Source organism: Marmota monax, unplaced genomic scaffold (assembly GCF_021218885.2).
Source record: "Marmota monax isolate L192 unplaced genomic scaffold, Marmota_monax_Labrador192_F-V1.1 WCK01_AAM20220418_F8-fsc00024, whole genome shotgun sequence".
In the NCBI taxonomy this organism is placed as follows: domain Eukaryota; kingdom Metazoa; phylum Chordata; class Mammalia; order Rodentia; family Sciuridae; genus Marmota; species Marmota monax.
The window spans coordinates 28,617,581-28,630,644 of record NW_026695224.1 but is presented as its reverse complement, the minus strand read 5'-3'; the positions used below and the strand labels follow the sequence as shown (position 1 = coordinate 28,630,644).

The 13,064-nt window shown below is 48.8% G+C and overlaps 2 protein-coding genes across 4 annotated transcripts in view; one reads left to right on the top strand and one right to left on the bottom strand.

Moving 5' to 3' along the window:
- Wwox (WW domain containing oxidoreductase) overlaps positions 1-13,064 on the bottom strand; it is a 563,473-nt gene that overhangs the window by 35,825 nt on the left and 514,584 nt on the right. The gene's annotated exons all lie outside the window — the stretch shown is intronic.
- LOC124086722 (uncharacterized) overlaps positions 1-13,064 on the top strand; it is a 51,524-nt gene that overhangs the window by 27,875 nt on the left and 10,585 nt on the right. For 2 of the 3 annotated variants that reach the window (XR_009225917.1, XR_006849896.2), the window contains exons 3-4: positions 7,179-7,341; positions 7,839-7,973. Coding sequence is in view for 1 of the 3 variants with exons in the window: in XM_058575971.1 (XP_058431954.1) it covers positions 6,999-7,341; positions 7,839-7,973 (478 nt within the window). In the remaining 2 variants the exon portion in view is untranslated. Of the gene's footprint in view, positions 1-6,776; positions 7,342-7,838; positions 7,974-13,064 lie in introns of those variants that run through there. The other variant, XM_058575971.1, reaches the window with a different exon arrangement.

Here is a 13,064-nt window from a genome sequence, read left to right as displayed (position 1 = left end):
CCAAGCCACATCGGCCACCCAGGCGCTTTTGTGTTCTGTCCCGTCAAGAGGCCAAGTTCTTTTGTGCCTCTGGGACTCTGCACCTCAGCTCACCTTGCCTGGGACGTACACCCCAGTCAGCCCTTCCGGTTGCGGCTGGTTTTCATCCCTCAGACCCAATGTCACCGCCCTCGGTCCTCCTGGACCCCCTTCCCTGCACTTGCTTGCACGACCTGCCTTCTTGATGGTGCTCGGTCTCGATCTGATCTTGTGTGTTTACTGCTTATTATCTTCTTCCCGTACTCAGGCAAGTCCCCTCAAGACAGGGGCCTTTGACTCATTTAGTAACACATTCCAGCTCTTAGCATGACATCCACAGGTTGAGAGCTCAAGGACGTGATCCACCAATCAATCAGCTCACCAATGAGCGGACACAGCCCTCTTGGGTGGGAGAAGACAAGTGCTCTCTGGGTCCTCCTCCATGACCCCAGCCTCCAGAGGTGACAGGAGGTGACAGGAGGCTGTTGGGAGTGTCTTGTCTGGGGAAGTAAACCCCCAGAGTCTCCTCCCAAAGAGGAGGTGCAGACAAGAAGAGCCTTACCCCAGGCTGCAGGGTCTTGGGGACTTGAAGTACCTGGAACCCTGGTCACACCATTCATTTATTTCAACTAAAACAAAAAACACAAAACAAAGAGACAAAACCTGCACATGGAGTTTCCCCTGAGGTGATCTGTACCAGGTGCCACTCACGGTGTTCCAGAGCCTTTGCCACTGACAGGAAGTTTGGCTGGAAGAGACCTGGTCTGGTGGCTGCCCACCATTGCTTTGTGCCTACAACCCATGGCCTTAGTTTTAAGCTACCACAGGAGGCACGAAGCTGTAAGGGATCATATGTTATGCCACCCAGTTCCAAAGACGCCTTCCCTCTCTCTCCTTCCATGGGGCCACACAGGGCACACAATGAGAACCTCGAGGGAGATCCCCCCTCTGCCACCCACTGGACCTGATACCTCTGGCTAAGGGCACAAGCTTCCTAATCTGACCAGCTCCATGGGGTCCTGGTTCCACTTATGTGCGGTGGGAGCTGGGGCAGCTGCTGACACTCTCTGAGCTTCAGGCTCCTCACTCTTAAAAGTGGAGATTAAAAATGCATCTCATTCACAGAGTTGTGGGGCTGAGGGGATCAGTACCAAGTGCTGACCACAGAGCCTTCGGCAGAGGAATCTGTTGGCCATCCCTGGCAGGAGTAGCAGAGCCCGTTTCTGGGCCTTAATACATCATTCTTAAAAAGTGAGACATGTTGGAGCCGCATCTACCACGTTCCCCAGTGGTGGGGTATGTGGGAGGGAGAGGTTTAGGTGAAGCTGTGATCTCTATGAATCCCTTCCAGGTAAAATGCTCCATGAGAAGATTAAGTTCATTGGTTTAATTCAGGCCTGTCAAACCCCAAAATAGCTGGGGATGTAAAGTGGGATTTGGAGTGAATCCAACAGGTCACTGCCAAGTGGGGTGGGGGGCATCCTATCCCTGTCAAGTGCCACCTGGCGGGAAACAGCACACTGCAGGGTAAATGTGGGTGTTTCCAGGAAGAGCTGACCTGGAGCCGAGAGGGGCACCAGGGGTGCACCTGCCCGTGACAAGGGTTCCCTTCCCATGCACAGGACAGAAATGGCTCAGGGCTGGGGAAAGCAACGCCGCCAGTCACAAGGTTTCTCAAGAGAAGTCTCCCTCCAGGTCCACCTGCAAACCTCCTGGTGAACAGGCCAGCCGGACGGGAGACCGTGACGAGCTCCCCTTTCACCTACTGAGAAAGCACGGCAGAGAAACTGCTGAGCGAAATGACTCTGAGGCCACACCTTGAATTTCATACCTTGAATTGCGTCGGTCTTCTGAGAAGCTAGGAACACTCACCCCCATTGTGAAATGACTTGGCCCTGTCCTCACAGTCATATCGAGACCAGGATTAGAGCATGGGCATGTGACACCCTGGTCAACAACACAGGTGGCAATCACACCAAGATCCGGCATGATGTAAATACTGGCATATTTATTATCCTGTGGTCTTGCTGACAGCCCGTTCCTCACCGAAAGAGAAGCCAGTTACGTGAAACCTGCCTCCATCCCACCTGAAGGCTGGCGGGGACAGGGACGTGTCTGTGGTTACCAGTCACCGAGTATTAAAAGGGACCAGCGAAAGAGACGAGGGTGTGAGGGGGTAAACAGAGGAGCAGGCAGACTGGTGTGGCTGGGAACCAGGCTTTTCTCCATTCAACCTTGGAGGTCGGTCACCCAATTGAATCTCAGACTCCCTTTTAGGATGGGTTGCCATCACCACAGCCCAGGTGAAATGTGACGGTGCCTCAGCAAAGTGCCTGTCCCAGGATTGGGTACATCACAAACAGATCCGCTCTCCAGGGAGGCTCTGTGCGCGGCACTGGAGAGACCTTTTGACTCTTCTGACACCAGGGCTTTCTCGGCCCTGTGCCCATCTGCATGTCCCTGTCCTCTCACACTCTTAGTGCCCGCAGCTCACTCCCCTGACCACCAGGGCTCTGTAGGAGCAGGCACGGTGGATTTTATGTCTGAATTTGCAGTGCCTACACTGTGCAGCCCAACATGACAGCCACTAGGGAAATCTATTTAAATTATTTAAATTGAATTAAATTGAATTAGGCGTTCAGCCCCTTGGTCACACTAGCCACATTTCAAGTGCTCAGTGGCTACGTGTGACTGTGGCCCGGGATGGCCAGACAGACATTTCTAGGAGGTACCTCTCGAATCTTCACGGCCAGTCCTGATGGGCAGCATGGATGCACAGAAGGCAGAGTCAAGGTCAAGGTCAACTGTGCAAGCAGTGGGAGGGGAGTGGAGGGAGAGCAACAGCCTGCCAGAAACAGAGACCAAAAACAAGGTTCCTAAAGCATTAAGTCGGAAACTCACTTGACAAGAACTTCATCTCCAATTGTCCTTATTTTCTTCAAATCGATCTTAGAATTTCAGGTAAAGTTTGAAAAGATACACGCTGTATAAAACAGGGCTAGGGGTGGGGCCTGAACATTGACTTGAAACTGATGCAATCCATGAAGACCACACCTCTTTGCCTGGCACACACTACTGGTGCCACAGGGGCCGCTGGGTCAGGTTTCCTGGGCACCAGTTGCCAAGTACCATTTGTGGATCATGATATTTGATCTTAATATTCAATTCTCATAATAAATACTTGAATTCTCATTGTACAGATGAGAAAATTGAAGAAGAGGGGCCACGGATTGGCCCATGTCAAAAAGTCATACTAGAGGTCAGAGGCCCGGGCCTAGATGCCAGGGTCCCAGCCACTCTGCTTGGGAAGATCTAGAGGAGACCTAGAAGGAAGTACTCTGAAAGTTCTGGATCATTTCTTTGAACCAGGCTGTATATCCCCCTCTCTCCCCTCTGCTCCCCTAGTGCCTTGTGAATTTGGGAGCTGGATTAGGAGGTTCTGAGGTAGTGGCCAGGGTGTCCTTGTGAAAGCCAAAGACTACCTGGGGGATTATCTGGGGCAGCTGAGTCCTGCACAGAAAGCCAGTGCCCTCACATGGTCCTGTGTTTAGAGTGCCGAGGGCCACCCACTGGCCTTGACCCTGAAGGACTCAGCCTCCTGAAGAGGCTCATGGTATTAGATTTGCCAATGTCCAACAAGACAATGCTAAATGGGAGGATCACAGCCACTTGTGGTTCAGCAGAAAGTAGGGACCAAATCCAGCGTTCCATTGGCCAAAGGAAACAAAGGTAGAAATGCAGAGAAACCGAGAATGGCCAGGTTAATGATGCCGGAGACTATTATATTAATACCCTCCGTTCAATGGGCACCTACCCCTGGGGTGAAGCACTGCTGGTACCATATTGCTAAGGCTCGAGTCCAGTCCATACGGAAGAAATTTTCATCTTACATGAGCAGGGGTCGGGGGAGTTAAAGACCATGCTCTCTCCCCAGGTGCAGAAGGGTTGCGTGGTCTACGGGCTACCTGCAGAGTATCGCAGTGGCTTCTCTGTTCCATTAAGAGATGAGGAACGTGGCTGAGTCCTTCACTTCTTGGAGTACACAAGCCACAAAAGAATATCATTTTGAGCAAAAGTCAGGCCCCATTTCACTCATTGAAAAGCTGCCCCAGAACTATAGGGATGGGGTGGGGTGGGTGCGACTCTCAAGGGCTTTGCCATGAATAGTCAAAACACTCACAAGCAGCAAACCCATGAGATATTTTTGTTTCATGTTATTATTAGCGAGAGCTGAATATAGTCCTGATAATCTTTCAGCTCAATGAACAGGCAGAAGAGAGAGGAGCCAGGGAAGCAGAGGAATTGAGGTATTTCAGGAACCAGACCCTTCTAAAAATACGAGAATGCTTGATGGCAGGAGTTGGGAGCCCTGTCTTCTATTCTGTAAGCCTGACATGGCTCCCCTCCCTGTCAGCAGTGAGGCTGGGAGGTCTCCCTCCGTCTGCCCACGTTGCCAAACTTTCCAGTCTCACCTAGAGCCCCCCCTCCACCTGCACAAACTGGATACAGTAGGCTTGTGAGACCCCTGAATGTGTTGATGGTTTTGGTCTTCCTGAGCCTCTTCAGGCTTATGCCTCTGCCTACAAAGCCCTTCCCTACCCACTCTGAGCAAAAGAAGACTCCACTTATCTTCCTGGCATCCTTCAAATGTGGCCACCTGTATTAAATCTTACCTGAATCTTCAGGCTGAGTGCACTGATCTCTTTGGGTTCTGCTCCTTTGACCTCTGCAGCACACGACCCCCGTGCTGTCTTTAGTTGTACATGACTGTGTCCCTCTAAAGACCGTGAATGCTATGGGCAAAGGCGACATTCAGTTTATCTTTGTATTGTAAATGTTTTCCAAATGAGGAAGCAGATCTCTTGGATACCCATGAGATGTGAAGAACAGAGGATCTCCTGGGAGCACCTCACAGTCCAGAACAATGCAAAGTGTCAGGATTGCCTCTCACTATCATGTGCACTGTGTGTCTTCCAAGGAGCCAGCTGGAGAACAGGAGATGGCAACATGGATTCCAACGCCTTTCCTAAGGCAGACCTCAGCTGAGTTCAATGCTCCAGACCTTGCCCAGAGGGACCTGGTGTGGTTCCTCCAAGGAACAGGAAAGCATTAAGAGAAGTGTGCACACTAATACATCCATCCATCCCTGTGCCATTTTTAAATACTTGGAAAGGATCTCACTTCAGCTCTCAGAATCATATTTTCAAGTTCCGTTAAAGGCTTGGGTAAAATGTGTTAAATTCAAATGGTGGATCTTCCATAAAAGTGCGTGAAGTATGCCAACAAAGGTTGAGTACAATAATGATTTTGCAGCCAAGCTTGCTGTTCATAATTCACATGCAAAGCACTGACTGATCCCAATTAGCTCAGACTTGTTTTTGCTTTTCTTTGTGCGCTGCCTCCTGCCCACCTTCCTGGGACTCCTCCTTTTGGGTTATTTGTTCAGACTTCAGCTCCAGACACACCACTGTGATTTCCTTTTTAATAAACACTATCCAGTGAGGAGCGGAAAACAATGAGAGGCACCTGCACTCTATTATAACTTCTCATTCCACCCACCAGCGCGGAGCTATGAATAAGTGAGAACCAGCCTCAGAATAGTAACAGCGTTTTCCCATAAACACAACAGCAACACAAACCTCAGCGGACATGAGCAGCAGAGCACCCTGCTCCAAACACGGCAGGAATGTCCCTGGGAGAGCCCAGCGTCTGCTGTCTGTGGCCAACGACTTAGCCATGGGTGGGACCATGGACAGTACTCGCCATGCTAGCTAGCAAGCAGCTGGACATTCCTGAAATCTTAGGAATGGGGGTGCTAATTAATGACAGTTCAGGAGCTGGATGGAGGCGGGGGGCTTGCCCTCCCCTGTTAGAGGGCTGAGCTGTTTCCAAGCAGTCCAGAGTTGCAGAGGAGAGGACACAGGGCATGGAGTCAGAAAACAGGCATCCGACTCCACTGTATTCCGATGACAAACACCTATTCGGTGCCTACTCTATGTACAAGAGCTGTTGTGGGTGATGAGGGTGCTCTGGGAACAGAACAGTCTAGACCCCTGCCCTCATGGAGTTTATGATCTGGCCACTCACAAACAGTACTAACTTGAGCAAGGCACCCAATGTGGTTGAGCCGCTTCCCACCTGCATATGGGCACACCTGGATCCCAGCCCTCAAAGCCCAGAATGAGCTAGTAGTGGTCAGGGGGGAATAAAGGTCACCATTTCTTTGTGTGTTTTCTTAATTGTCCTTTAAAGTGTTTATTACCCACAAAGGGAAAGATAGCAACCTCACAATGGAGGACAAGGCCCACGTGGCCTTCACCAAGTGACCGAATCAAGCACTTCCTCAGAGAAGACACCTGTACACTGTTAGTTCCTGACGAGATGCCCACAGAAGGGAACACCAAAGCCCTGTGTGATTCTGATTCTTAAATGCTCTGTGCTGTCATAAAACATATAATAATAGACAATTGTCATTTTAATCATTTTTAAGTATATAATGCAGAGACACTGATCACCTTAGGGACTTTGTGCAAGCAGCACTATTTTCAAACTTGTCCACCACCCCAGATACAAGAGTGACTGCTTTGAGCATGGATTTACATGGGACCCAGCAGTTCTTTGGCCTCATTGGCAGTTGGGATTTGGTGGCTGGTGGTTGGGGATTGGGGTTTGGGGGGTGGTTAGAGGTTGGGGACTGGGGGTTAGGGGTTGGAGATTAAATGGCTATAGCGGCTTCCTAAACAGGACACGGCTTCAGACTCGCCATGTTCCACCCCTCCAATACATACAACAGAGCAACCAGGTGGTCCTTTGGAGAGATGAATCAGTTCTGCTAACCTCTATGCTGAAGGCTCTCCAGAAGGATTCCTGTCTCTTTTCACATGCATGCTCTGGCCAAATGCTAATTTCCAGGTTCCCTCTGATCCCTTGTCCACATCCACTGTGTGGGGCTGGCTTCTTTGCTTTTCTTCAAGCATGCCATGCCGGCTCTGACCTCAGTGTCTTTGCACCTGCTCTCCTCTCTGCCAGGAGTGCTCTGCCACCAGCTAGCACCTTCTTTAGGTCTATTCAAACGCAACCTCTCCAGAGAGGCCATCCTTCTATCAAACAGCACCCCAGACACTTCTAGTCCTTCTCTCTTTCTGCTTATTTCCCCACAGCACTTATGGGCGACTGTCCCAGCCCTCAACAGCCTACCTCTCAGAGTGAGACCAGATGCACTGCCCTGCGTGGGACCAAACAGCAAGTCCCCTTTGCCAGCTGGCACCATGTCAAGCTCTGCCAGTAGAGGGCACTGGAGGGACGTGGAGCCCTCAGGTTCTGGTGAGGACCTCTCTCAGAAGGCACCACCCTGTGGGCAGCCTCCTCCTTCTCCCAGAGGGAAACTTTCCAGCACACTGCCCAAGCGGGCAGGTTTCTGGAGGCTTCCAGGGTAGGACACCACCACAGACATCCTCCCTGGCACTACCACAAGTCCTACCCTCTGCCATCAGTGGACCATGGTCTGGACCAAGTCATGGCAGGTGGGGTTCTTGACCTGATCCCTCCTTGGGAACACTGCCCAGCCCTCAGGGCAGTGGCTGCTCCCAAGTCTGCATTCCTGGACTGTTGAGAGTTCCTTGCCTCTTAGTAACTGAGACCCTATTATAGATAAGGATTCTTAATATTGAATTCACCTGTTAGAATTACTGTGTAGTCTATGTCTCCTACTGGATCCTGACTGATGTATTAGATAGAAAGAAAGAAAGAAAGAAGTAGGGGGATTTCAGTGGGGCAACTGTATTTGTTAATTACCCCTATTTTATCCCCGTCCCTCCCAGAACGCAAGCAGGACTCGGTTTTGTTTACCACTTACTCCACCCCATGGCGGAGGCAGGATGGATGGATGATGGATGGATGGATGGACGGACGACTTCCCAACTCCCAGGTGGTAACAGATGGCACCTGGTGGTGTGGTAAGTGCTCAAAACATAGTGGCTCTAATGTCTTTGTAGACCTTATCAAACTTGCATCCGACTTTTGCATTCCTTTACCAGTTGTCCAGAATATCAAAATACTTCACTGTCAAATGCCAGATCCTAAGAAGAGGGACTAGTCCTGTGACTTTCTTCAGTGAGGGAGAGGGAAGAACAACAAATGTAGCAGAAACTGAAAGAGGAAAGTAGTTTTGGCTTTTATTTTTTGGGGGTTTTGCTTGTTTTTATTCTGATGATCAAAAAGAAAACTGGACCGATGTGACCTGCCTCCGCTGTCTATGGAACAGTGTCTCCCGCCACAGACAGCGGTGGTGATGGATCACGTCCCCTTTCTCCGATTGGAAAGACCTGTCAGGGTCAGCCCCTGATTCCTGGTGAGGATTCACTTTCTCACCCTTCCGAAAGGCCTGCCAGCAAGCTGGAAAATGAGCATTTCAAGAAAACAGAAAGCACATCTGATCATTGAAACACTCAGTAATTAGAGTCTCCAACCACACTCGAACCTACTGAGTTAAATTCATAACCTCAGAAAATTATAAAGAGAAACCCTTTGGAGAAGAGGAGGTGCTAAAGGATTTACTTCTTTACTTTTGACTGCTCCATCCTTTTTGGTTTGCGGGGGATTTCATTCTCCTTTGACGTTTTTTCCCCCACAATGGCCCACTTTGTTCAGAATCCTACTGGCCTTATTTGTTGACTGACAAAAGAAACCAGAGAGAAATATGCAAAATCCCAAAGCCAAGAATCACAATTACCTAGTAAAACACATAATAAGGACCTAATGCCACTAATGAAAGAGCACAAGGCGTGTGACACCAGCCTCCCCACGTAAGTAACAACTGTCTACTTCAATTACTGTTTTCTTTTTTACCTCAAATTCTAAACAGGACCAGAAGAAATTAGCACCATCAAAACTCATGGTGCTGGGATGTAGCCGCGAACCAAAAAACGCAAGAAGAAAAGGCTCTGAGTGTCAAAAACGGACACGATTTTCTCCAAAGGAAGATGCAGAGGAGGCCAGTGAGCCCAGAAGGAGAAGCTGGGCCTTGTTAGTTATTAGGGAAACCAAAACAGTTCTACTTCCTACCCACTGAGATAGCTACATTGGAAACAAAAGGAAAATAGTGTCGAGTAGGATGTGGAGAAATTGGAAATCGGTGCCTGCATTTGCCATTGATAGGGAAGGGAAATAGTGCTGTCGCTGTTGAAGACAGTTAGGCAGTTCCTGAAGAGCCACCACCACGCGACCTAGCATCTTCCCTCCCAGCTATGTTTCCAAAGGAACGGAAAGCAGAGATCTGCACAGATATTTGTATAACGATGTTTTTAACAGTATGAGTCACACCAGCGCAAAGTCAGAAGCAGACAGCCACAAGAGAATGAATGGACAAGCAGAATGGGGTCTCTGCACACAATGAAAAATTATTGCACCCTAAAAAGGAATGAAATTTTGATATATGCCATAATATGAGTGGGCTTCGAAGACCTCATGCTAAGTGAAATAAACCAGACCCAGAAGGACAAAGAGTATGTGTCTCCACATATGGGAGGTGACCAGAATAGGCGAAGTCACTGAAATAGAAAGTAGAATAGAGGTTACCAGGGCTCAGGTGGTAGGGAAGGGGGAGCTGGTTAGTGGGTACAGAGTGTATGTCAGGGATGGTGAAAAAGTTTTCAGTATGCAGTACTCCCCCCTTGCCGATTGGTGGACACGTTCTAAAGCCCCCAGTAGATGCCTGAAACCATAGATAATGCCAAACCCTATAGGCAAGCACTGCAGTAACATGACAATTCATTTGATAATCAAGATGGCTACTAAATGGCTGGTGGGTGGGGAGCACATACAACATGGATATGCTGGACAAAGGGAGGATTCAGGTTCTGGGTAAGACAGAGTGGGGATGGCGAGTAAATTCCTCATGCTACTCAAAATGGCAAGCCATTTAAAAAGTATGAGTCGCTTATATTTGGTATCTTTCATTCAGTATTTTTAGATCACAGTTGACCACAGGTAACTGAAACCACGCAACACAAAACTGTGAATAAGGAGGAACTCCTGCAGGAAGTAGTGAAGGTTTTACACTGTGAATGTACCCAATGCCACGACTTGCACACTTTCAAGTAGTTAAAATGATAAATATCATTTATATATTTTAACACAGTAGGCATTTTAACACACACACACACACACACACACTGGATGCCACAGAACCCAAGCAGTACGATCCACAGGACACCCTGACAGGCCCTTATCGTCAGCCTACAAGTCTCCTCGGACCTCTGTCATAAAACTCTTGCTCCCATCCCACTTGCTTTGAAACCGATCATGGCACTTTGTGCCTAAAGTCAGTTAACCTTTTCTGTGGGGACCTGTGGCTGTCCAACTGGACTTCCTGTACACAGTCATACTGGACTCACAGTGATTAGGACCCCAATTACCCCTAACTCCTTGTAATCAACACACACCCCCACCTCAGGGGAACTTCGACCTCCTTGACCCCTCTCAGATCTGGGCTGCTCTCCCCATTCCCTTTGGCTCCACCATTCAGGGTAGGATGCAGTGTTGTGTTTCCTTCTGCAGGGGTGATTTTTGCCCTGTCAACCTCACGACCTCAGGAGGTAGGTGGTAGAATTGCCTTTATTTTGCAGATGGGGAAACTGATGTCTAGAGAGCTTCAAGCAAGTCCAAGGTTACAACAGATCATATGCAAGAGCCAGTAATGGGAATTAGGCAGCAAACTTCCCAACCCACCTTGCTCACTGCACAAGAGTGAGGGACAGAAAGTATGGAGATGCTGGTAGCTTGGGGTAGAAGCCACCCTGATCCTCTGCACCCGCTCCCAGAAGAGGCATCTCCTCCCAGTAATGAAGTTCCTTCCAGTATGAGGGCTTGCAGGCAGGCCTCTTGGGTCAGGGCACAAGGAATCAGGGTTTCCCAGCTTCTGATATACTGACTGAAAGGCACTGCTGGCTGGACTGGATGGCGGCCTCCCTCCTCATGGGACGACTCTTTCTGGCAGGAACACGGAGCTGTTTGACAACACCCGGCCACATTTTGGAACGGGCGTGGGCCGGAAGGTTGAAAACAATATGGCACCCCTTAAACTGCTGAGTGAGGAGAAGCACAGTGACCTCTCAGCAAAGAGAGCGAAATGACTTCTATGCTGGAGCACCAGCTGATCCTACTCAGATCTCCACTTCTGGATCCCTCGGAGCAAATATTTCTCATATCCTGTGCAGCTGGTGCCACTCCAAGCATAATCTGGGCAAAGGTCCAACATGCATCACAGCGTGCAGTGGGTGGAAGGCAGAGAAAGAGCAGGACTTCACCGGCTCATGGCTTCTGGGGTCTGCCTGATTCCATACAGACCCATCAGAGACTTTGTGGGACAATTAGTAAGAAGACAGCTTCACTATGCCAACAGATAGGCTAAGGATAGTTCTTAAGTAAACACTGGGGGAATCAGTCGAGAGCAGATGAGTGAAGAGAATAATCAAAAGGAATTCAGACCAAATGCATGGGTAGCAAAGAACAATTCTGTTCAACAAATATCCATGTGTCCCTATTATGTGCAGAGCTAGGGGCTGAGAATGCAGTGGTGACCAGGGCACGCTTTGCTTCAAAGGCTGCAACTGAGCAGTGAAAAATATCTTGGGATTCAGAGAACCTGTGCTGGAGAGATCTGGTTTTCTTTTGCTTTATGTAAAAAAAAAAAAAAAAAAAATGTGTTCATGTCTCCACTCTCTAAATAGATGCTGGATGCTTCTTTGGACTATAAACTCCCTGAAGTCAGAAGCTAAAGCTGCCTGGTCTTGGTACATAGCAGGTGTCAGTGAGAACTAGCTGAACAGAAATGATCAAATGCTCTACTAAACCAGTGAGGGTAGAAGAAACCACATGGAAACTGAGAACCTATTTTGAATTGATGAGATCACAAATACAAAATATCAAAATTGGTGGGATTCAGGTAATGCAGTACTTAGAGGGAAATGTATAGCTTTGTAATACCTATATAAATCAGGAGATATGACCAGTGGCTTTCTGACCCTTCAGTGATGGCTTCAGGTATAGACACTGTTTTTGGAAATTCAGCTTCACACCTCAGAGTCCAGAATGTGCTTCAGCACAGAGTAGATACTCAGTAAATACCCACTTTAATCCAATCAAAGTGTTTCAGTGTGAGTCCTAGGGGTCATCCTCAGTTGCCTCTCTGCCTTTAATCTGAATGCTATCTACTGTGGGTGTCCTTTACACGTATTAATCTCATTTATTCTACTTAACAATCAGGTGATATTTTGATTAGAGAGGTAAAGCAACGTGTCCCACATCACACAGCTGGAATGTAGAACTGGGCCTTGAAACCAGACAGTGGAAATGCAGAGTTGGTGTTCTCAATCACAGTGGGTTACTGCCTTCCCATTCAGCTCAGGAATAAGCTCCACCGGACAGTCTTCCTGGTCAAGGGCCCTTGTCTGTGCCCTCTGAGCACCCTGGTCTGGTATTCCATGGCACTGCTATGACCCCGGGTGGCATCCTGCTGCCTTGTACATGAGTTTTCTGTCTTGCAGCCTCGCCACAGGCTCAACACCCAGGGCACACTCAGTTATGGCCCCTAACTCAGCAGGAGGTGGCATAGGTGACAGCTCCTCTTCTGCTGTGCGCAGGAGTCATCTGGAGAATTCTGCTGCTGCTGTTACTTGGCAAGTCTCAGGCCAGGTCTCGGAGTCTGCATTCCTGACAAATGCCCAGCAGATGCTGAAGCTGCTGGTCCAGGGACCTGACCTTGAGCAGTGAGGAGTCAGATGAAAGGACAGAACTGAGGGCAGAGCCTCCCTGGGCTCCCTGCAGAAGCAGCTCCCAGGCTGTGATCCGGGACAAGTCAGTTCACTACTTTGGCTTCAGCTTCCTAATCTATGGAAGGGGAACAATTATATACCTACCCTACAGGGCTAATGTGGACGGATGGTAAATAAGGTAACTTCAGTGAAAGGTCAGTACAGATTTAACACCAAAGAGAAATAATACTTTATTTTATTTTATTTAAAAATACTTTTTATTGCTTACCCTTG